The sequence below is a fragment of the Vicugna pacos genome, chromosome 13 (genome assembly GCF_048564905.1).
Source record: "Vicugna pacos chromosome 13, VicPac4, whole genome shotgun sequence".
Lineage (NCBI taxonomy): Eukaryota > Metazoa > Chordata > Mammalia > Artiodactyla > Camelidae > Vicugna > Vicugna pacos.
This window is the reverse complement of record NC_132999.1, coordinates 38,888,635-38,913,523: the sequence shown is the minus strand read 5'-3', so window position 1 is coordinate 38,913,523 and position 24,889 is coordinate 38,888,635. Positions and strand designations below refer to the sequence as shown.

The 24,889-nt window shown below is 41.6% G+C and overlaps 1 protein-coding gene and 1 long non-coding RNA gene across 11 annotated transcripts in view; one reads left to right on the top strand and one right to left on the bottom strand.

Annotated features, from left to right (window-relative positions):
* LOC140700699 (uncharacterized) overlaps nucleotides 1–368 on the bottom strand; it is a 40,343-nt gene extending 39,975 nt beyond the window's left edge. Inside the window, exon 1 of the long non-coding RNA XR_012079254.1 lies at nucleotides 281–368. This is a non-coding gene — a long non-coding RNA (uncharacterized lncRNA). The remainder of the gene's footprint in view (nucleotides 1–280) is intronic.
* Nucleotides 11–24,860, top strand: CAP1 (cyclase associated actin cytoskeleton regulatory protein 1). 10 transcript variants are annotated; one of them, XM_031683549.2, is made up of 13 exons: nucleotides 11–142; nucleotides 12,607–12,728; nucleotides 13,734–13,834; nucleotides 15,352–15,429; nucleotides 17,386–17,529; nucleotides 17,637–17,722; nucleotides 19,076–19,181; nucleotides 20,400–20,577; nucleotides 21,916–22,100; nucleotides 22,282–22,405; nucleotides 22,549–22,631; nucleotides 22,951–23,094; nucleotides 23,693–23,836. In XM_031683549.2, exons 2-13 carry the CDS (start codon nucleotides 12,617–12,619, stop codon nucleotides 23,774–23,776), a joined length of 1,425 nt encoding a protein of 474 aa, XP_031539409.1. In that variant the 5' UTR covers nucleotides 11–142; nucleotides 12,607–12,616; the 3' UTR covers nucleotides 23,777–23,836. The 10 variants fall into 10 exon arrangements, with proteins under 10 accessions (XP_031539409.1, XP_015104670.1, XP_072830796.1 ...); XM_015249184.3 differs by having other exon boundaries at nucleotides 13,731–13,834; XM_072974695.1 differs by lacking the exon at nucleotides 11–142 and adding an exon at nucleotides 387–476 and having other exon boundaries at nucleotides 12,604–12,728.
* Nucleotides 24,861–24,889: the final 29 nt, after the last annotated feature.

The following is a 24,889-nucleotide window of genomic DNA, read 5'->3' as shown; positions in this document are numbered from 1 at the left end:
CAGGGCGGCGGCAGGCAGGCCCGGAAGCCGGGTCTGGGCCGACGCACCACTGCCGACGTCCTCCCAACACTCAGCCGCCGCAGATCCTCCCGGAAAGTAGTCCAGACCAATGGCCTCCCACGTCACAAACGGGGAAACAGAGGTATGCACGCCCAGAGGGAGGCGGAGCTTAGCTTTGATCCCCACGGAGAGTGGACTGCCGCCCGGGCTTCCCACCCTCAAAATCCGACCCCCTAGTCCCTCTAGGACCCTTTCCTGACGGCTATGAAAAGGGACCGGCCTTTGCCACTGCGGCCAAACTGATGGGAGAATTAGCCACTCATCTGTCCTCCTTCTGCGGGGGTGGAGCTTAGCCAGTAATTTCGGCCCTTCATTGGCCCAGTCGATTCCGGCTCCTACAGTTGGCAGAGGGGCGCGGCCTAGCTTTGAGCACGCCCCACTGTCGCTCCCGCCTTGGGGGCGGGGCTCTTTCCCAGGTGATTCTCTCCAGCGGGGATTCTCTCTCCCCGGGGAGGTGACTAGGGGGCGGAGTTACGAGTGGGGCGGCCAGACTTCCTCCCCTTCCCTTCTCTGGCCTGGCGCTTCAGCCGGCCTTTCATTTCCGGTGGGGGTGCCGCGCCCAGTGAGGGCCCGGAAGTGGGTCGCGCGAAGATTGCTGGGCGGTTCTTGCCGGAAGTGGAGGGCGGCTGATCGCTGTCCGGAGGTGAGGCAGAACTCTGAGGTGAGTGTGCGTGGCTGGATAGGGACTGGGGTCCGCTTCGCGGCCCACTGGCCCCTGGCGTTGTTGGTGTCTCTTTGGCCTAGGCGCGTGCGGTGAGCCCTCCCGAGGGGGCCGGCGCAGAGGCCCTCAGGCCGACCCCGGATCCTGGGCGCGGTCTTTTGAGATGGGGCCAGGGTGACCAGACTGAGCCCGGCTCCCCTGAGGAGTTCCCCTCCAGTGGATTTCACGGTTCTGGCTTCAGCCTAAACGGAGGCCTGATTCCTAAGGTGCCCTGACTGAAAGGAACCTTTGAGACCTTAAGAGTCTTTCCTATCCCTAGTCTCGCCCCCACTGCTCGGATGGGTAAATTGATCCTGGAGAGACGAGGCTGGTCTAAGATCTTACAGCGAGTGAGGGAAACAATTGGCATCTAGACCTCAGTTCCTTAAATTACGAGTCCCAGATCCTACCCCTGTTCATTTCCCAGGAACCTCTCTCTCTACCTTGGAGTGGTCTTGGGTAGGTGTCATCTCCAGGGCTATCGCAGGGCTAGCCGCTGCGTGAAGCTTTTTTAAAAAATACAGCTTTTTCGGAATGCCTGTGGAGTTTTTATTTTTGTTTTTGTTTTTTAAAAGAGGGGCAAGTCTTTTTATTTGCAATCAGATAGCCTCCCCTTTCTCCTAGACGGTAGCTCTTAACCTGAAAAGCTGGGTTAACTTTTTTGAAGGTGTTGCGTACTTCTGGACGTGATACCAGTTGGCTCAGTTTGGCCTGGCCCCACACTGCTAAGCATCGGTAGCCATAGGTGCTTTATTTAACTTCCTTGAGCCTCATTTTTCTCATCTTTGAAGTGAGGATCTCTGCTTACCTGGCAGGATTAAATTCAGTGTAACAAATTGTGCTTATTTTGTGTCAGGCACTCCTGCCACATCCAGGGAATGCAGAAACAGAACAAGACAGACCCTGCCCTCATGGAGCTGACGGTGTTTGCAGGGAGTTAAGTCATTGTAAATGTGATGAGTGTTAGGAAAGGACAGGGTGCTGTGGAAGTGTGTAACCAGGGGCTCAGGAAAATCTCTTCTGCAGGAGCAGAGTTTAAGATGAATTTTGCAGGATGGCTAGCTCAATGAGAGGATGAGAAACTTTTAAGGCAAAGGTTGTCAGTTGAAGCTCTTTGTAGGGATCCCTGTTCAAGTGAAAAATAGGGGGCAGCCCAGCACATTCATCATTTACGAATCACTTATTGAGTCCTTAATATGTGAGGCATATATTAAATGAGGCACTTGGCCCTGGTGGCTAAGAATACAGTAGTTCTTACAGAGTGGAGGAGGCGGCAGACAAGTAAATCAGGGGTGGCTTACAGTGTCATAGTGCACTGCGTGAGCACAGGGATATGAGAGGTGGAATACCTGGGCCACTTTTCCAGGCTTTGGGGAGGAAATGGGAGGCTAAGTCTTGCAGGATTTATTTAGCAGGATGATGAATCTGGAAAAGGGATTTCTAGCCAGAGAGTCCAAATGCAAGGACATGGAGATCTGGTCATGTGAAAGACCATGACTGGAATTCCAGTAATGTTTGGAGAAGTGGAGGAAGTGGGTAGTGGTGGGATCAAATGTGAAGGACCTTGTAAACCATGCTAAGGAATTTGGAGCTTACCCTGAAAGCTGTGGGGAGGCTTTGAAGGCCCTTATGTAGAAAAATGATGTGGTCAGTTATGTTTTAGTTTAGTCTGTCAAGTGGAAAGGAATATAATGGGGGAAGTATACAAGTGTTTGGAAGCTTGAATGTGGCTTGAACCAAGACAAAGAGAATGGGAAGGAGGGGAGGGATCAGATTTGAGCAATATTAAAAAGCTGGAATCCATAGAGTTGGAGGCTGATTGTTTATGGGTATGAAAAACTAGGAGTAGTCTAGGACAATTGTCTGGTTTTCTGGTTTAGGGAACTAGGTAGTACCATTCACTAAGACAGGTAATGTGATAGAAGGGTTAAGTTGGAGAGGTGACACAGAAAGAAAGTGAATTCTGGACATACTTAGTTTGAGTTGTTTGCAGCACACCCAGGCAAAGATGTCTGATAAAGTATCCCAACTAGAAGAAACAGAAAGAGCAAAGATAGGGAGGCAGGAGAGCACTTATATAGTTCAGTGAAGTACTGGGGCTTGGATTTTGTAGCAGAAGATAAGACCAGAAAGAAAGGTAGATGCTACCAGGTTGTAACGATGCTTTTGATGCCTTGTTTGAATGCCTTTGGCTTTTATTCTGTGGTTGGCAGTTTGTTAATTGAGTTGCTGCCATCCAGCATAAAGAAATTTCCGTAGGAATTTTCCACCTTTTTCTTCCCCAGAAATACTTCATCAATCAGATGGACATAATTTATGTTTTGGAGGGGTTTAAATTAAATGGTAGCAATGAAAATACTTTTGTCAAGGACAACCTGTCATGCAAACCAAAAGTGGTCATATTGTTAAGATTCAGTGAGTGTAGTTTTGCTTTGAGGAAGTTAGCTGTTTAGTTTGTAAAATGATTTGTTTCCAACATGAAGAGTGATCTTTTTTTCACTTTTTTTCTTGATTATAGATACATTTGTTTAGTTGCTGTATTTTTTGAACTAGGGACTGAGCCTTTAAAAAGTGACTTTCTCCTTTCAGTTTTCTGTGAAGCGTGGTGAGTCAAAGGTGCATTTTACTTAAACAAGCAAATGCAGTGTCACTGGAAGTTGAACCCTCTGGCTTGAAATTTAATCCTGAGATTTGAAATCTGAGGATCGTCAAGCCATATCTTAGTCAGTCTTAGTGATTATTCCTTTGACTTGTCATCATTGGTTTCTTTCTTTGCTTTCTACTAAGCTGGCTTTCATACCTATACTTGAGCTTCTCGACCACAGTCGGACTAGTCTTTTGTAAAGAACCATTTTCATCTTGTTAACCCTTCAGTGGCTTCATTTTCCTAAAGAATCAAGTCTAAACTCTATTATCCAATGTACAAAGTTCTCCACATCAGATCCTTATCTTAGTTTTCGTTGGGTGGTACAGCTTGACATTCTAATTTAGAAAGCCCTAAATTATTACATTAGCATTTTATTTGTACCTCTTGTACTTACCTTTTGCTCATTATTACATTAGAACAGGGTTTTTCAACCTGGACATAATTGACATTTTGGGCCAGATAATTCTTTGTGTTGTCCTGTGCATTATAGGATTTCAGCAGTATCCCTGGCCTCTACCCTTTAGATGCCAGTGGCACTCCCTCAGTTGTGAGAACCAAAAATGTCTTCAGGCATTGCCAGATGTCTCCTAGAGGACAAAATTGCCCTGATCGAGAACAGTGCATGAGAAAGTATCGTATCTATGATTGTGCAGTATCTTCTCTCTCCAACTCAGTCCTCTGAGGGCAGGCGCCATGGCCGTGGCTAGCATGGCAGATGGCATGTAATAAGCACTGGGTACCTTGCAGTAAATAAATCCTGGGTTTCATTGAGACATCAAGAATTATTGTTCATTCAGGGAATTCCTGGGTGGTCCTTGAAGGAGGAGGACTTGCCTTTTTTTTTCTCCTCAGAGGATGTGATCATAATAGAGAAAGGCCATTGCTTAGGCACTTACTGGAAGCAAGGTTTCTGTTAGTTGACAGTGCAAGTTAGCAGATTTATATTTCCCCTATACTGGGGATATTTAAATTCCTGTTTTGTTTGCTTACATTTAGACAGCTTGGTTTAGTGGACAGGTATTATTACTTTTTTTTTTTCAAGTAACTAAGGACTGAGTTTTTTTTTTATTGAAGTGTAGTTGATTTACAATGTTGTGTGATTATCATGTATTTTAAATTGCATACAGTTTATGATATTAGTACTCAACGTTTATTTTGACTGATAAAATTGTTATGCAATCGACCTTTGAATAACATGGATTTGAACTGTACAGGTCCACTTATACAGGCAGATGTGGAGGGCTGACTGTAAAGTTATTCTAGGATCTCCCACTGTGCTGAGGGCCAGTGCTCATACCACTGCATTGTTCAAGGATTGACTGTAGTTTCATCACATCTTTAAATTAATGCAGCTATAGCATTCACCATGAAACTATTTCTTCTTGATATACCATCATGTAAACCTAATAAAAATTATCAAAGCTCTAAAAATACTCCTCAGCTACAATGCAGCTTTGTTTGCCTTGTATTACCAGACTTGTGGTGTCAAATTTTTCCATTTGACTGGAAAATAGTTATAGTTGAAATGTTTAATGGAAGAAATGAGTTTGCTTTTTTGTTTGTTTTTTGGGTTTTTTCCTCCTGAGGTTATTAAAATTCCTATACTTAAGCTAATTATAGACTTACAGTCACGAATCTTTTCATATCTCTAGCTATAGCTGAATCATGGCTAGGGACAAATGGCATCCTTGAATCTATCTTTATGTATGAGAATGGGAACTGCCGTTCTGTTTAAAGCTGCTACCAATTTTTTTTAACATTTTTTATTGATTTATAATATTTTACAATGTTGTGTCAAATTCCAGTGTTCAGCACAATTTTCAGTCATTCATGGACATATACACACTCATTGTCACATTTTTTTTCTCTGTGATTTAAGCTGCTACCAATTTAAATCAATCCTTATACAATGTAAAAGATGCCCGCTGAATGTTCTTTTGCTGTTGTTAGTCTTCATTATATTCCTGGAGTTTCAGATAGAGGACCATGTTTAAGGAGGCAGCAGGAGACAAGTGCTAATATTGGGTTGGATTCTTTCCCTCACTATAAACAGGCCTTTCTTTCTCTTTTAATCTAAACCTCAGGTGTCAGTGACTCAGGCACTAAATGTCATTGGTTTCGTCAGCGAAACCAAATGCTTGGGGAAGAACAGTGGCTCCTGATTTGGGTTAGATTTAGATGACATCTTTACTGGGGCAAAGTACTGTCTGTTCTTTGGTTTCTGTGTCATATTAGCCAACTTGTAAGTATCCTGTTAGCATTTCTAAGTTTTGCTTTGTAACATGTTAGAGCCTAGTGATAAGAATTTGTATTGTTAGTTTAGTGATAGCTTAGGTGAGATATCCAAGTGGAACTGTTTTGTTTGTTTTTTATTATAAAGAAATTATATAACTGTGTTTAAAAAATGTTTGGAAAACAGCAGGAAATTATTCAAAACTCCATCCCTTGAATGTGACAAATACTGTAAATTTTGTGTTCTTTTCGAGTCTCTTCCTACAGTGCATTTAGCTATTCTCCTTTACTTAGAAGTGTAAATTATCATTGCAGGTGAACATCTTCATGCCTATCACTTTTCCCGAGTCAGGATTGCTTTCTTAGAATAACTTTTCAGGAACAGAATTACAAAGTAAAGACCAACGAAGCATTTTAAAGCAGATTAGTTTGGGCTACCATAGTATACAGGGTGACTTGTATGGTTACTTTTTTTTTTTTTCAATTTTACTTAAGGGTGTGACTTAGAGGAACAACTACCAAAGTAGAAAACATTTCAAGCATAGTGACTTCCTAGAGTGGAAATTCATTCCTCTGCCTTCATTGTCTGGTGAGAAGAGGCAAGAACTGCAGGAGTAACCTGGTTCCATTTACATCTGAATGACAGGCAGGAAGAATTGGGTTGTTTGAGTTGTTAGAATGATGAGCCTATGAAGCAGCTTTGGCAGGAATCACTGACCATTTCTGATTTTTCTTGGTTTCACACCACAAAAGAAATTGCTGGAGAATCAAGCTCATGGTTTTTTTTTACTCTGCATGATATCCCTCCAAAAGCCTATTCTGTGCTCATGACTATGACATTTCCTTGCTGATGACTTGTAAACATCGCTCTCCAGCCTTGATCCTTCCCCACACTTTATTTCTGTTTACTGTACATTTCCACTTGGAAGCTTCATCTTCTATTCAAACTGTGTATCCAAAACTGACCTCATCTTGCCTTAACTAGAACATGCCAGAAACCTATTTCGGCTATGGTGTCATTATTCTCTTACACCCCTGGATTTGCAACTCTGGAATCATCTTTCACTCCCTTCTCTGAATGCTACTGTACTCAGAAGTCAGTACCACACAGTTAATACTTGTTCTGTATTTAATGCTCACTTGTTTTGTGTGACCTCCAAGGGCAGAACCAAGACCAGTGGGTGGAAGTTGCAGGGAGACTGATTTTGCCTCCATATAAGGAAGAACTTTTAAATACTTTGAGCTGTGTGACTGGAATGGGCTGCCTCTAGAAATCTTGGGTTCTCTACACTGAAGATATTTGAACAGAGGCTATCTGACTAATTGCTGAGAATGTACAAAGGTCTGTTCTGGTATCAGATTGTGATTTTACAAGGTGATTTCTAGACTCTTCCTAATCCTGAGAGCCAGTGATTCAGTGGAAGGTAGCTCTGTCTCTCCTGCTAGACTCCCTCAGGGCAGAAAAACTGTTTCACTATTATTAATTCAGGTACTTGTTACCTCAAAGTGATTATTTTTTTCTTTGCAATATCAGAAATATTTTTTGTCGTAGCACTTACTTTACAGCTAGATGAACAGCTTTCAACATAACCTAGACCCTGATATTGCCCCTCTTTTCCCGAATCCCATTCTGTCAGACAGTACTTGTAAAAATTTTGCTTTTATCATATTATGCCTTCACTCAGAACCCTTTAATAGCTTCACATTTATCACAACATCAAATTCAAATACTGCCTGGCTTTCAGTGCCCTCCATAACTTTTAACCCAGCTTGCTTATTTCCCGTGATACCATGTGGGGTAACCTACTCACATGTTCTGTACATAGCCTTCGTGGTCTCTCTTTGCTTTTGATTGCTCTGGAATCTCTTCCTGTTTTTTCTTTTACCTTTTCCATCAAAATGCCTCACTTCCCTCCTGAAACCTGCTGAGACAATCTCTAGTCCTCATTGATTTCTTCTGAACTTTCCAAGCATGTAGTCATTTATATTATATAATTCAGGACCATACTACATTCTGCAAAATAAAAACTCCAATATACTGGTTGACACTTTAACTTTCCACAGTCCAAATGAAGTTATGTAATCTCTAACAGGATTTTTTAAAAAAAGTATTTAATATTTATTCCATTGGCATTTCATTTGTGTTGTGTTGGCCTTCCCAGTAACAGTGAAAGCTTCTGGAGGGTAGAGACCATGCGTCTTTTATTTCTTTAGTAGCTGACATAATACCGAGCACTATCATGTTATGAGCATCTTCTGTGTGCCAGGTTTTTCCAGGTGCTGCACATTGTGTCTGTGTGTTTGTCTGTGTGTGTGTATAGTGGGGGGTGGTTGGGGGAGTGGGACAGGGAGAATGGATAAATTCCTATGCTCCTAGAACCTAGCACACAGTATGCAGTGATAACATTTTACATTTGAACTGCATTTTAAGGCTCCCAAAGTGACTACTCATCTGTAAAATCAACTTCATTGATCCCTCCATCTCTGCGTGCTAGGTGATTGTCCTAAAGTTACACAGTTAATACGTGACAGAGTTGGGACTCAGACCTTGGTCTCCTGAATCCTAGTTTTATTTAGGCTTGGATAATTAGGACTACCTCTCTTTCTGAAGCCTTTATGATGAACGCTTACATAGTTGGGAATCTGTACATTCATTTATGGAGGCTTGCGTGTAGTTCTTGGCTGTTGTCAATCAGAAATGACAAGGAGCAAGATTAGGCAGAGCTACAGTTTTCTGCTCTGGCAATTCTGTATTCTTGGGAAAAGCCTTATTTTAAATATCAGCCGCCTATCCTGAATGTGAAAAAATATTGGCTCCTGTGGAGAAGATTGAGAGCAGAGAAATCGAAAGCTGCTAATAATGTGACTAAAGACACCATAAAGAGGCCTCAAACCCACAGTGCTGTGCTCAGCAAACAGTGGATGCTGGATGCTGTGATAAACCTCTAGTCACTTAATTGCTTAAAAGCCATGTGGAATGATGGGAAGAGCCTCAGAAAATTTGTGCTCAAGGCATAGGTTCTCTCCACATTGGTTTTTTGATATCTGGCAAGCTTTTAAACTTCTGTCAGTTTCTTCATTCTAAAGATGGGGATCATTATCTTTATAATATACCTCACAGAATTATTTTAAGTCCCAAAAGAAGCAACAGTTTGATAATGTGGTGTACTTACAACTATAAGGGAGTTTTGTTTTTAATTAATATTATATCATCTAATAAACAATATTATCTTCCTTATGGTACTTGGTTTGAAGATCTCTGTGTCAATGTAATTTGTGTCCAAGAAGGCAGCATTTATTTGAAAGTTGAGAATGTTTGTTAGATCCAAAAACAAGCAAAAAGGAATTGTTTAAGAAAGGAAACCGCCCCCAACACTTCCCCCAAATTTGACACAGAGACAGCCAGACTTGTGTTGAGGGGAGAGGGTAAAGGCCCTTATTTATTAATTTTTTCAAGGACCCTTATTGATCTACCGTATTTATAGTACCTACCACATTTATAGTACTGGAATTACAAAGGCAGGACACTGTCTTTGCCTTAGGGTGACAAATTGCCTATTGGCTATTAAAAGATTTTAAACCAGTATGTTAAATGTGTGGTAGAGATAAGTACACAATGAAATGTTTTGGGCGCACATACTGGAAATGCTTCTCGTGAGGGGTTGGGGTGATACCTTAGTTGAGACTCAATGAACAATAGGAATTCTAGAGAGGGGGCAGATTGAGAAGGAAAAGCATACTAAACTGAAAAAGCTTCCTAGCAGAGGTGATACCTTAGCTGAACCTGAAAAAAGGCTGTAGGAGTTATGAAACAAGGAGCAGATTGGGAAGGGAAAGGAGCCAAGCAGAGTGGTAGCATTGTAAAGGCTCAAAAGTGAAAGAAAGCATAACTCTTTCTGGAAAAAGCAAGTATTTTTGGGTTGTTGTAGTGTGTTGAGCAAAGGTATGGTAAGAAATAAAACTGGCGGAATGGTGGGAAATAAAGCAGGGCCAGATCATGGAAACCCTTGTTTGGACTTTACTCTGAATCACTGTGGTAATAATGGAGAACAGATAAAGAGGGTGTATTACTGGAATTAAAGGAGACAAGTGAAAAGGTTATTGCAGTAATCTAGGCAAAGTCATGATGAGCGAAGTTTTATCAATCCGGATGAAGACAAGGGGCATCTATTTATGAGATGTGCAAGGTAGAGCCTATTTTGATGGCTGATGAGGTTAATAAGATAATTTAGTTAATGTTTATAGAATCCTAACTATTTTTCAGGACTGAACCAAGCACTTCTACATGTATTTCCTTATTTATTCTCACTATAGCCTTTTGAATTTTACATTGTTGTTGTCTCTGTTTTACAAATAAGGAAGCTGAGGTTCAGAAAGTTTGGTAACACTCGGTCACAGAGCCAGTGAGTGTCATTATTCAAACTCCCAATCTATCTGACTTCTCTAAAGAACAACGGTCTTAACTGCTGTGCTGTTCTGCTTGACTCTTTCCACGTTACTATCTTGATCAATCAGGTGATTGCTGGTAGTGCTGGATTACTGAGACAGTGAGGGGGAGCCGTATCAGGAGAGATGAGTTCTGTTTTGGACAATTACAGTTAGAGATGGTTTGGGGACATCCAGGTAGAGATATCTAGATGGAAACTGGATCCGAAATTCTGAATCCCAGAAGAATGGCATGAGTTGGATATACTGCTCTGGGAGTTGTTAGTCTGTAGGTGGTTGTGATGGTATCACTCAGCAAGTGGACTGGATGGCAATGCGATAATGGCAGTTGACAGCTTTGGAGTGGACATGACCACCTAAAGGATGAATATATGTACACAGAGAGAAAGCCAAAGTGTGTCCTTTGGTCCCTTCAGGCATTCTTTCTCACAGCATCTCATATTTCACTCCACCCCCACCAAAAACAAAAAACTAGATTCTGTTCACCTATATTTGATCAGTGGTAGAATGAGATTAGCTCTGATAGCTACATTGTCCTTTTTCATTCTGCTAAAGTTAAATAGCAGAACCGTATCTTGTTTTAGCATTGATAGGTTACAAGTACAAGTGAAAGATGGGGAAAAAAAGGAACCAAAATCTCATGAAGCTGTATTATTAAGCTTTTATGATTGGTAAGTGTTCACCAACCCTGGTAGCCTTTAGAGACACTTGTACTGTGTTACCATGTTAACACTGGCCTCAAACTGTAGCATCCATTATGTATGAAGGAACATGTTTTATAACAGAATGGGTGGTATCTGTTAATGGGAGGTAGCTTGGGAGTTTATTGCGTTCACTGCCTTGTTCCCTGGGATTTACAGAACTGTTGGATTATATGAGTCTATCCCTGGATAGAACCCAGAAAGAACAGGACAGCAGTTTGGATACTCAGGCGATCATGCCATAATATGAGGGAGAGTATATTGGATGCTTCTAGTCTGCTCCATAGTCTGTTCCATTTGTGAGAGGAGATTTGGAGGTTTCTGCTACTTCTCCAGGCCACGGAATGGAAAGGTTTATTTGGTTCACATTCTCTGTTTTCCCTTTGATTGTCTTTTAAACAACATTCTCTGGTAGAGAGATTGGGCCCTGAGAGTCTGTACACAGAATAGAATGGACAGGAATTATATTGTCTTCCTTACTTTATTTTGTGAGTTGCTTATCTCTTCCACATGGAAGACAACGTGTTAAATTGAGATATTCTGGCATGTCGTCATCTTTTGGGGGAATTATAATTGCTGTGGTCATTTTAGGTGGCTTCAAGGAAGTTAAGTTCATTTGACTTCAGTTACCTGAACTAATTAATGCTTTGAAATGAAATCTCTCCAAGTCAAGTCTTTGATTGAAACTTCACTGAGTGATTTTTATGAGATTGCTTATAGTCTCAAGCACTTTATGTCAATGTATATTGATAACATTAACACTTATTTATGTGTATTTGTGGGTAATGTTCAGAACCCTTGTCCCTCTAGAGTTCTGGGATACTATAGTTCAGGTTCATTAACTTCATAAATATTTATTGAACACCTTCTCCCTGCCAGGTAGGGGTCTAGATGGACGAGTGTAATAGGGAACAGGCCAGAGAAGGTCCCTTCTCTTTTGGACCTTACTTTCTTTAGGATATTAACCATTGAATGCGGCTAGTTCAGATAAGTTAGTGCTTGCCATAGAGCTATAACAAGCTCTCCTGGATGTGTCTGTTCTTCCTTGTACATATCCAGATCCTGCTTAGCCTCATTTGAAGCCTGGCTCAGTCGGCAGCTTCTCCATGATATCTTTATCTGATCCTTCCAGCTGACATATTCTTCCCCTCTCTGAAAGTCTTTGTTATTCTGTCTGCAACTTACGTCACTTAACTTTTTTTTCTACTTGTTTTATAGTTGTTAGTACACATGTAAAGTCTCCTCCGTTAGACTATAAGTTATAGGGGGCAGGATAAATTTCCTGCTCATCTTGGTTTTGGGCATGCCACATGTAGGCAGCGGGATGTTATAGGAGAATCACTGAACTTAGATCCAGAAGGCTTGAATTTGAATGCTGCTTTCCGTACTAGCTAACTGTAACTATAGGCGAATCATTTAACTTCACTGAAATTGTTTCCTATCTTTGAGAGTCTAGTAATTATCCGTCCATTCCTAAATAGTTGTTGAGAGGCTCAAACTGAGATAATATATGTGACTGTACTTGGTAAATTCTAAATTCTTACACCAGTATTTATTCGGTGATATCATAGTAAATATTCAGTAAGTATTTGAATGAGTAAGCATTTGCTTTCAGTGAACACTGTTTTCTGGATAGTTCTTTTGCTTGATGAGGTCTCTATGATTTTGCAAATATGCTAGATTATTTTCCATTTCATTTTACTATAAAGTGATTCTGTTTCTCAGGATTGGTATCCTCTTCACCTCCAGGGCATTCTGATTTTTCTCCTTAGGTCCTATGTAATATTAAAACAACAAATGACATTGATCTGTTTCAGCAGGTGCTACATTATGGCTGACATGCAAAATCTGGTAGAAAGATTGGAGAGAGTGGTGGGCCGGCTGGAGGCAGTGTCCAGTGCCTCTGACATGCACTGTGGGTATGGAGACAGTGCTGAAAAAGGTAAGCAGTATACAAGCCAGCAGAATACTTGTAGTGAAGACTTGGTGCCTTGGCCTGACATTTTTCCATCACAGTTTATTCTCTCCTTTGGAGCTAACTTCTTTAAACGCTTAATCTAGAAAGTTCATCGCCTGTAATTCACATTGCTGTGAACAGATAAAGGAGGAAGTGACTTGTGCAGGGAGGTTTGTGGTTATTTTAACACAAGAACTTCCTGCTTGTGTGATATTTCCTGTTCTTTCTTTAGCAGAATGACTTAAAGTCAGATGACAAGTGATATTAAAATTCCTCTCTCCAGATGATTGGCAAATTGGCCATTTTGCATGTATACCAATTGAATCATAGAATGTTGGTGCTAAAAGGAACCTTTAGGGCTCATTTTGTTTATTTTCATTCTATTGATAAAAAAAATTAAATTCAGAGAGAAAAGGAGCCAGTGTCACACAAGCACCAGTGGTGGTGCTAGAACTAGAATGCAAGCTCCTGACCCCAGCCTTCTGTTTACTGTGTTACCTTGCCTTTTTGAGTTCATATGGAAGAGCCTTGAACAAGTCACCTTTCTTTTTTTTTTTTTCCAGTTGAAGTATAGTCAGTAACAATGTGTCAGTTTCTGGTGTACAGCATAATGTCTGAGTCATGCATATGCATACATATTTTTTCATATTCTTTTTCATTAAAGGTTATTAAAAGATACTGAATATAGATCCCTGTGCTATACAGAAGAAACTTATTTTTTAATATATTTTTATGTATAGTGGCTAACGTTTGCAAATCTCAGACTCCCAAATTTATCCCTTCCCACCCCCTTTTCCCAGTAACCATAACCCAGAAAGAGAAAGAAAAATACCATATGATATCACTTATATGTGGAATCTTAAAAAAAAAAAGGAAAAACAAGGACTCTAAAGAACTCATCTATAAAACAGAAATAGACTAGCAGACATAATAAACAAATCACCTTTCTGACGTGTCACTGATTCTTTGTGGTGTGTCTGTCTTTAGCAGGAGCGGCTCCTTATGTGCAAGCTTTTGACTCACTGCTGGCTGGTCCTGTAGCAGAGTATCTCAGGATCAGCAAAGAGATTGGGGGAGATGTGCAGAAACACGTAAGGAAATTTTACCCTTTTTTGCCTCTTTCAAGGACTAGTTGCTTTCTTCAAATCCTACTCATCCTTGGTATAAGATCCCCTTGAGGGGCTCCTGGCTTCTTCTCTTTTACCTGTACTGAGGAGCTCAGTCCTTGCACTGGAACAGCTCCTCAGATTTTTCCAGGCCTGCTGCTTTTATCATGTATTCTACATGGGCTTCTTTTATACAGATAGCTGGCTTGGTGCATAAAACATGGCTCGATTCATCTTTGTAGTGAGAACATGCTACCAGGCTTATCCCAGCATGTTACATAACCAAGCCTGGGCTGGCTTATTCAAAGGAGTCATTATCATGACTTAGCATTATAAAACTATGCTTGGCAGTAATGCTAGAACTATGCTAATGTGAGTTATTTTCACACTTAGCCCACAGTGAGAATATGAAGTAGGCGATGACAGGTGCCTCTCCACCCACCTCCCTTCATGTGCTGCTACCCACGTTGTCACTGGCACCCCACACTTTGCCTCCCTCTTTAGGACCCGAAACCTTCCTGCTAGTCTTCTAAGTGATCTTTTGTAAGCAGTAACCATAGTTAGGATTTTCCTGACCCTTCAGCAAAACTGATTTCTTGATCTTCGGAAGATCTATTTGGAGCCTCTTATGTACCATCTGTTGGCATTGGTGTTAACTCTGGAGAGTGGGACCGGGACTTAAGTAAGAGTGTGGGGGCTTGCAGTTTTACTTTATATAGTACATAACATTTGAAAAGGTTCTAAAACATGTATCACTGTTATATTTTAAAAATACAAATTCAGAAAAAACATGACTTCAATTTGAATTTTTGTATTTGGTAGTGCTTATAGCTTCATGTTTCTTAAGCTCTTTTGACCATGACCCTCAGTAAGAAATACATATATGTAACTAAGATAAAAGTTCCACAAAATAGTACCGTGCTACTTATACTGTACTTTGGAGAGGGGATGGATAATTTCAAGTTGATGTACCGTACTCATTGTTTTAGTTTTTTCTATTCACTTAATAAAGGGTTGTTTACAGGGTGGCAAAGTTGATATAATTGTCTGTGTCCTAGTCCAACATTTGAAAATTAGCTTTAACCAAAAGTAGTAAATGCCTTGAGAATTTGAGGCATAAATTTAGGTTTTTGCTTTTACTCCTGCCTCTAGTTTTTGAGAACAGTTTTTTTGTTGTTTTGTGATGAGAGGTAGGAGGGATTTTTCAATGCACTTCATATCGCACTGCACGTGCAGTTGCTAACTTTACTTCATCGAAAGCTAGCCCTAATTATCTTGATTGCCAATTCTGGATATATATCCCTGATTAGTTCCAACAGGAACAGTGGTATGTGTAATTCTGCTATCAGTGCCTGGAATCTGGAATACTTGAAATCTACATGAAGTGCCTGGGTTGCTACCAGAGTACGTAGAAGTGGAGGTTTCAGATTATTCTTATCAAGACTTCTCCAGTTGTAAAGTGACATCAATAGCTGATTCTTCTCTGTTCCTCTCCTTTCCAGGCAGAGATGGTCCACACAGGTCTGAAGTTGGAGAGAGCTCTCTTGGTTACAGCCTCTCAGTGCCAGCAGCCAGCAGGCGTAAGTTCACTACTAGTGGGTTTCATTTTGGTTTGATGTGCCGGACAAGTTGAGTGCTTTGTGCTAGGCTATCACAACAGGCTAAGATAGCCCTACCAGGCTTATGTACGTTCACATCAAGTCCTACAGGGTGAGTCAGATTTTAAGCACCACTCTGGGAATGTGCCATTGAGTATTTATTTAAGGGCTCTACTGGCTTTTTTTTTCCCCCTGTCATTTTACTCAGGACTATAGTTACTTTGGGTCTTTGCTGCTTCTCTCAATAGACAGTCTTTTAAAAAAATTTTTTAGCCTCTTGGCTAAGACCAAATTCATCATATTGTCCCCTAAGCCCTTTGGGTCACAGTGAGAGGTTCTCTTGCTCCACTGTGGGTGGGCTTAGTAAGGCTGCTGGGGAGATCCTGAGACTCCTGCAATACTGCTTCTCTCCTCACCTTTCAGAGGTTTAGGGTTTCTCTTTAACTTTACTCTTACCTCATAATTTTATGCTGCCAAAGTATGAAAATGAATTAGAGAAAATTTAGATTTTTCTTGGAGCCAAACATTTTAGTTCTGTTTCTTCTTTTGTTTTTTTCCTAGGCAGGGTGATAATACAATAAGTCTTCCTGCTAACACCGTGTTAAAAACCCATGACGGGTGGGAGAGCATAGCTTAGTGGGAGGGTATAATACCTTAGTGGTAGAGTGTGTGCCTAGCATGCACAAGGTCCTGGGTTCAATCCCCAGCACTTCTACTAAAAAAAAAAAAAGAAATAAAAACCTAATCACCCCCTCAAAAAGACAAAAACAAAAACCTTTGAACCCTCAGCATACCTAAATAATGTAAAAATAGCGTAAGATAATGTTAAATATGTTAAACTCTAATTCTTAAGCTGTCTTGAAAGGTTAAAGCATTTTGTCTTAACGTTTTTTTCAACCCCACACTTTCCACAACAAATCAGGCAGCTGAGTCACTATTATATTCCCCTTGCTTTAGATCGGGGATTGGCAGACTGCAGCCTGCAGGCCAAATCTGGCCCACCACCTATTTTGTAAATGAAGTTTTTTTGGAACACACCCATGCCCATTGTTTCAAGTACTGTCTGTTGCTGCTTTGTGCGCTGCAATGGCAGGGCTGAGAAGTAGCAACACAGACTGTATGGCCTACAGAGCCTGAAATGTTTATGGTCTGACTCTGACTTTACAGGAAGTTTGCCAATTCCTGCTGTAGACTATTCTCATGCTAAGATCTGAGAATTGAGATTTTCAGGAAACTGAGTTTCCGGACGAAGGATGAAAACAGAAACATAAGATTCATCCATTTTGCTAAGCTGTTTGCTCAAATGCCAAGCCTCATAATTGCATTTGATTCAGCAGATATCTTCTCAGCAGTTGCTATGTGGGCTAGCAATGTGTTGAGGGCTGGAGGATTATAAAAGAGGGCTAAGACAAAGCCCTTGTCTTTGAAGAGTTAATAAGAAAGTAAAACATGTTTACATGGGCCCATTAATAAATTGTGCCAGGTGTAATAAGGTTCCAAAATTGGTTATGCTGATGATAAATGCTGTAGGAAGCCCCTGTACTGGGGTTGGAAGGCTGTTCCTTATGAAGCAGAGGGGCACATGGATATATGAAAAAAGGAGCCCATCATGAGTAAAGGCTCAGCAGTGAACTGGTATCTCCTGTTAGTGGGACAGAGAAGAAACTAGTGGCTGAAGTGGTGGAATTGTGTGGTACAGCTGGAGTAGGGGTCTTGATCATGAAGAATCACAAAATCCAGCCTGAGGAGTTGGAACTCTGTGAGGAGAGTGAGATGATGAGCAGTATTGTAGCATATGCATCTGTGCCGAACGAGTGTAGGGTTCGAGTTCTCATTGTAGTTCATGAAGAATTCTTGCCTTCAGGATCAGAGTTGGGCAACACATAAAGCTTTTATAGAAAGATGCTAACCTGACTCTTTTCCTGCATCTTTTTCTAGAATAAACTTTCTGACTTGCTGGCACCCATCTCTGAGCAGATCCAAGAAGTGATAACCTTTCGGGAGAAGAACCGAGACAGCAAGTTGTTCAATCACCTGTCAGCGATCAGCGAAAGTATCCAGGCCCTGGGTTGGGTGGCTATGGTGAGCAGAGCAGCTTCCATGGGAAGGAAGGGACAGAATGAAAGAGGTCAGGAGGTATGACTGGAGAGGCCCCAGGTCACTGTCACTGACAGCTTCTCTTTTTCTAGGCTCCCACGCCTGGTCCCTATGTGAAGGAAATGAATGACACTGCCATGTTTTATACAAACCGAGTCCTCAAGGAGTACAGAGATGTGTAAGTCCAGCCTGTCTGCAAGGGGTAAAGGAAGCACCCAGCTGGTTACTTGCTGGAGAAGCGCTTTGGGTTAAGTTAAGGCTGTCCTTGGCTACTATGTTGGTTCTACTGTCTTAAGGCTGATTTTTGGAAAATTTGATAGATATTGTCTCATAGAAGCTGCATTTGCAAGCACGAAGTGTTTCTGCTTCCACTTCTGCTTATTCTCCAGGGTTGGTAGAGGCCTTTTGAAAAGTCTTCTAATCCTTACCCTCCCAGGTTTAGGAGATTTTGCTGGAGATAAAAATGGATGAATGCCCTTTAATTTGCCTGTGTAGACAAGATTTTATTGCTTTATTGAAAACTTCTACCTGGCCTAGTGGCAAAAGATTTGGTAAGATTCACTTGGAAATAACCTTGACTGTTCATGTGGTCAGGGAAAGCAAGAGGAATGCTGCCTGGCCAGTACAGGTATTGCATCAGGGAGGTCATTGTACATCCAACTACATGTGTCCACCAGGGCTGACTTCTCCGTTACTGGTTTTGAGCTGGAGTGACTGCAAGTAGCCATTACTCAGCTGCATAACTATCTAGAACCTTTATTCACCCCGTCCGTTACCAGTCAGCCAACATTTGTTGAGTAACTACTCTGTGAAGGAATAAACCTTCATGTGGGTGAAATATGTCCCAGAACATGAAGGAGCTCCTTGATTCTTCCAGTAACCTGGAATTAAGCATCACAGTATTTTGATTATATTACATAATTTACTTGAGGAAATTAGGTTTAATGCTAAATAACCATATAGTCTTCTAGCTAATAATATATAAGAAGAGAGGAGACTTGAACCATAGTGCAGTGCTGTTTCTATAATTTAATACAGATTATTTCCTCCTAAAGGGAAGTTTTTTTAGTTTTTCAGGTGAAGGGCATGTTTGACATAAGGCACTATGCTATAAGGCAGTTGAATTTCTTGGAGTTCTAGAGTTCCTCAGTGATGCTCAAGAGATCTCTACCATGGCTTCATGTATAGAATGTTTACTTTTATCAGTTTTATATATTAGGTTCTGTCTAAGAACTTTTCTACTTTGAAAAAAGTTTTGCTACTTAAAAAGTTTGAAGAATGCTGTTATAAGAGATAGAAAGAAATATAACATAGTGTCCTTATGTGAATGGACTTTGGTCTAATTAGGGTAGAGGATTGGTTAAAAAAAAGAAGAAAAGAAAAACTCAGTTATGATAGAAAAACTGCCACTGAGCAGAGCCTAAGAAACACCTCAGGCAGGAGGATGTGCGCTGACAGATAGGAGGGTTTCTGGAATCACTCTAGTAATGTACCTGTCTGCCTGTGATGAGCTCTTCTTTAATTCTCACAGGGATAAGAAGCATGTGGACTGGGTCAAGGCTTACTTGAGTATATGGACAGAGCTGCAGGCTTACATTAAGGAGTTCCATACCACTGGACTGGCCTGGAGCAAAACGGTTAGTGAGTCCTCCTTCCCCCCCTCTACCCCTCTAGGATTGGATCTACAGGTTTCTTAGACTTTAGTGCTACCAAGGTCCAAGAAGGAATGCTGGTCTTTTCAGTGGAGGATAGAAAACAAAAATGAGAGAAGGAAAGGGGAAAAAAGAAAAGAATAAAAAAACAGGGTCAGAGAAGAAATAGTTCTATTCAGTGTCAGTCAGCATGGGTCAGGAACAGTGACTGGGCTGGAGGGGAGATATATGAATGAGTTACATTATTATCCCAACCCTCAAGAAGCTTAAACATAATAGATACAAAAACCCCAATACAAATCACCAAGCTAAATGCTATACAATAAAGAGACACACTACAGAGTATGAAGAAGAGAAGAATGATGCTCACTGGGAGAGTCTGTACTTTCAAGGAGGTATACTGTGATCTAAAACTTCAGGAATAGAACAGAGGTAGGAGAAATGGGGTTGACTAGCAAACAGCAAAGTTTAAACAAAGTAAATGCAGAATAAATGTAGAGATTGGTTATCTGGCTTCAGTAAGGAGGGAGAGTCACATTTTTAGGAGGAAAGGCTGGAAAGGAAGACTTTTAGACTTTGTAATAGGTAATAAGTAACTATCATAGGTATTTGAGCAAGACAGTGATAATGATCAGATTTGTCCTTAAAAGAATCTTAGTGTATAGGTTTAGGGTAAGGGTTTATGCTCAGAGTATGAAAGTGCTCATGGTGCTAGGGGCCAGTGCAAAAGAGTTTACAGGAAGTGTAACCAAAATAATAGAATGATTTAATGAGATAGATTTAATGAGATTGAGGGGCTTGAAAGATTCAAGGAAGATTGAACAGTCAAGTTTGGATGGTCTCACTGAAATAGAGACATGGGGATGATTGTACAGGTAGTGGAGCAGGTGGGGGATGGTGAAATCAATCTTGGACTTGGTGAGTCTGAGGTACTGGTAACAAACTAAGTAGATTTTTAGAACTATAGGTTTAGAGCTGGAATTAGGTAAAGGTCACTGGAAAAATGTGAAGGTTGAAAAATGGAGCTGAGTTGGATCCTTAGAAAGGCTGAAGAGGAATGAAGCCAAATTGGGTGTGGCTAGGGAACATTCATCATTGCATCAAGGGCTGGAGTGGGTACCCCATTATCTTGGACACATTTAGGACCCTGTTAGGGCTAGTACAGAGGGGAGGAAAGGCTGTTACCTTCGCTTATTGTTCCAGGGGCCTGTGGCAAAAGAACTCAGTGGACTGCCGTCTGGACCCTCTGCTGGATCGGGTCCTCCTCCCCCACCACCAGGCCCGCCTCCCCCCCCAGTGCCCACCAGTTCAGGCTCAGATGACTCTGCTTCACGCTCAGCACTGTTTGCGCAGATTAATCAGGGGGAGAGCATCACACATGGTAAGTAAATACTTCAGCAAGAAGAGTTGGTACAGTAAGTTGTTTTGGCAAGAACTTCCCAGTCTGTAAACCAGAACCATGGTTTGATTGTGGGAGAATTCATTTGGAGTGTCACATTCCTTCAGGTTGCCTAAAGGGACAGCAAAGCTGGCTGAAATGGAATTTGAAAATACGTGATTATAACTGGGGGAAGCCCTCCTCCCATAGGAAAGCGATTTACTGTTAAGGGGCATGCACCCTCTTGTGCCAAGGCATGGTACCAGCACTTTTCCCCAGAGCTTTTTCCATGTCACCACATAGTCTCTTTGGGAAGTCATCGTGGAGGGGGTGGTCACCTTCCTCAGAGGATGTATCTTAGTCACGGAAAATTTGCGTAAAAATGACCTAATGTTGGTATAGAGAAAGTAGACACCCTTATACACAGTAAGTAGAAGTCTAAATTATACAGCACTCTTCTAGGAATCTACCTATAAAAATACTGAAAGAACAAGCTTTATACCTTGTTATTTATAGTAGCTAAAAATGCTGTAACAACATAGATCCAACTTTAAGAAGTGGTTAACTGTGGTATGTTCCTCCTGACAGAATATTGTGCAGCCATTAAATCTTTTTCTGCAGTGAACTCTGCAGTGTTTAGGGGGGAAAAAAAAACTATAACCACAAGGAGTGGTGGAGCTGAAAGGCCAGCATTGGTTGTAAAGACTGGGCTGTGTTCCAGAGCAAGGTGTGTGTCAGCCTGCGGAGGGCAATTATGGAATGTTTTCCCTAAAAAAAAGATATTTTTAGAAACAAGTTAACATGAGAAAATTTTTATATGTGTTAATTGGTTAAAGCACATTTCTTCACTGTGTATGCTTATATCTAAATAAAAAACAACTATGAATAGAAAAATTACTGGGAGGAAAGTTTCAAATGCTAACACTGGTTGGAGGTAGTAGGTTAGCTGTGAGTGAGGTTTTTTCTTTTACCAAATTTTCTGTATTATCACCTATTTTTCTTCCTCTGTTGCTTTAAAAACTGCACACCTATTTTGTGAGTATATATTTGGTGTGTATCTTTGTAGATCTTTCTCTTGTATTTACATACTCATCCCCCTCCATACACACATATTCCACATTTTATTTTTTTTAGTAGAACTTTATAATTTAACCTTGGGGTAGAAGAGAAATAAAAGTGCTTCTTCAAAGCTGCATGTGAGAGAACTCTTAAAGGCTCTGGTTTTTAGCTTTGAATTTTTTGTTAAGGGTCAATTTAACTTCTGATAGCAGAAGTCGTGCATTACCTCAGCCCAAAGCCCTGGTATGAAGGGCAGGAACAAGGCAGCTGTTGTTCTTACAGCCCTGAAACATGTATCTGATGACATGAAGACTCACAAGAACCCTGCCTTGAAGGCTCAGAGTGGTCCAGTACGAAGTGGCCCCAAACCATTCTCTGCATCTAAACCAGGAATCAGCCCATCCCCCAAACCACCCACAAAGAAGGAGCCAGCCCTACTTGAACTGGAGGGCAAGAAGTGGAGAGTGGTAAGTTTAAAATGTCAGGACTGGGGGAACAAAGAGTGGGGACAAAGTGGGTAAATGTAGCACAGCCAAATGAGCGCAGGGTTCTGGCTTAGACTACAAGAATGAAAATTTGGGATCATCTGTTTTTGGGGGTGGTGTGTACTTAGTGATAAGATTCCTAAAGGGGGTATCTCTTTAACAGGAAAATCAGGAGAGTGTTTCCAACCTGGTGATAGATGGCACGGAGCTGAAACAGGTGGCTTACATATTCAAATGTGTCAACTCGACATTGCAAATCAAGGGCAAAATTAACTCCATTACAGTAGGTGAGTTCTTGTTGTTGGCGTAGGCAGGCTTTGTCCTAGGGCTTGAGAGGGCTGGAACCATGCCTACCCTATTCCTTGAGATTCTTAAATATATTACTTTCCTTTAAAGTTATACTGCTGACCTGCTCCCTTTCTTCTCCTAGATAATTGTAAGAAACTCGGGCTGGTGTTCGATGACGTGGTGGGCATTGTGGAGATAATCAATAGTAAGGATGTCAAAGTTCAGGTAACTTGATATTTTGGCTCCTTCCTTTGGTCCCTGAGCAATTAATTGAAAGAGACATAGCCGACCCACAGATGTTGCTGTGGTGGGAATCTGACTCTACAGAGTCTGTAAGCTGAGCTGCTTTGGATGTGGCAGGAAAGGAACCAGCCCTTATAGTGAGCTCTTTCCAGCCCCTGTCCCCACCCGCCCCTGGGATCCAGTATCTGCTGTACACCTGAGTGTGCACGTAGTTGCTGAATCACGTGGAACAGTGAAAGCTTTCCCACAGCTTACTGTTCTCCCAGCTGCTGGGACTCAGTGCTCTTGGTTTCCCCTGCAGGTAATGGGTAAAGTGCCAACCATTTCCATCAACAAAACAGATGGCTGCCACGTTTACCTGAGCAAGAATTCCCTGGATTGTGAGATAGTCAGTGCCAAATCTTCTGAGATGAATGTCCTCATTCCTACAGATGGCGGTGACTTTGTAAGTTTCTTGATCTCTTTAGTAGAATGATCTAAAAACAGAAGGAACTGAAGACTTCTTGCCTTGGAGAAAGCTAGGTGGACATTCTACACCAAGTGGGTCAGACCCAGCAATGCACACTTCAAGCACACAGAAGCGTGAGGGAGTCCCATGAAGCAGACCCCCGAAGGAGGGCGGTTTCTGCCTTTCTTAGGCTGAGCAGATGTGCAGGGGAGTAAAAAGGAATGGGACTGAGTCACAGTACCCAGTTGAGCTGGTGTTGTGCAGCCATACACGTTCCCATGAATGCCTCATAGGTTTTAAGTCTGTCCAAGATCACCTACGTCTGTCTAGCTTTGGAGCCTGTTCTCATTCCTACACTGTGGGGCTCCTTCGCTGTGTCAGTGGTGGGGGGCCTGGTGTATGAGATGTGGCACTGCCGGTGTGCTGCCAGTTACAGAGCCATGCTTCTCCATCTGGCTTCAGCTTCTCTCATTCACATCCTACTTGTTCTCAGGGTTTAGTGCAAGCAAGCATTGGGAGCAAAGTGTAAGATCATTCACTCCAACATATCATTTAGCTCAGGTTTAAATTAAACCTGTTGTTTCTTTATTTACAGAATGAGTTCCCAGTCCCTGAGCAGTTCAAGACCCTATGGAATGGGCAGAAGTTGGTCACCACAGTGACAGAAATTGCTGGATAAGCGAAGTGCCACTGGGTTCTTTGCCCTCTCACAGTGGGATAAATCTGTATTGAGACAGTTCTTTTCTAGATTTCCTCTACCTTTCTGCTCTTAAACTGTTTCTCTGCTTTGAGAAACACAGCTACCTGCCTTCACTGAAATATACCTCAGGCTGAGATTTGGGGTGGGATAGCAGGTCAGTTGATCTTCCACAGGAAGGTACAGCTTTTCCATATCAGCTCAACCACATCACCAGTCCATTCTTAAGGAACTGCAGACCAGGACAGGTGTGTTTTCACTTTCAGCCTTTGACCAACAAATAGTCTTTTGAGAAGAATAAAGCAGTCCCCAGGAATTAACAGGTCAGGATGTTCATACAAGCTAACAAAAACCAATCTTTTTCTAACAATGAGCATGAAGGTAGCAGAATCTGCTGTGATTCTAGTTGGTTCTTCTAACTAAACTAATTTTTACCATTGACAAATGAGGCAACGGTTGCACAGGACCAAAGGCTGAAGCTTGGCCACCCAGCATTCCAAGCAAAACAATTTCCTCTGATCATTCCTTTTCTCCTCCTCCATCCTGCACCTGCCCAAATCTGAGACAGTAGCTTCTCCCGCGTCAGCTGCTGTGGCGGTGCCCTGCACCCAGGCCAGTTAGAGGAGTCCTGAATCCTTTCTCTCTGTGATCCCTGCTCAGCACCTTCCTTCAGGGATGACTTAAGAGAGAAGAAAAAGGAAAAACACACCATTCCTAGGCACCTGCCTGCCTTCTCTCCTTCTGTGCTAGGTGCCTGTCTTCCATCTTCTCTGTCTCCTCTGCCCTGTCGTGCTCAACAGCTTTTGGCTTATCTGGGCGCCTGAACAGAGGACTAAAATCTCCACTGCAGGCTGGTTTGAGGTCTTATCTAAGAATCTTGCACAGCATTGCTAATGTAAATTTCAGTTTTTCCCTCTAGGACAAACACTTTACCAAAATATGCAACTTTTCTTGGTGGGAAGAGAGATTGTCCTGTGACTTCCACCCATTTCCTGAGGCCTGCGGAAATAAACCTTTATGTACTTAAAGTTATACAGAAAATAGAATAAAATTAATACCAAACTCGCGTAGTATTTACCTATGATATTTGCTGCA

Excerpts from the sequence above, each read along its gene's own strand:
- CAP1 (XM_006215865.4), top strand. The coding sequence starts at position 12,617 with ATGGCTGACATGCAAAATCTGGTAGAAAGATTGGAGAGAGTGGTGGGC. Across the intron at positions 15,430-17,385 it reads AGTGCCAGCAGCCAGCAGGC|AATAAACTTTCTGACTTGCT; the intron begins GTAAGTTCACTA and ends ATCTTTTTCTAG. Across the intron at positions 17,723-19,075 it reads CTCAAGGAGTACAGAGATGT|GGATAAGAAGCATGTGGACT; the intron begins GTAAGTCCAGCC and ends TAATTCTCACAG.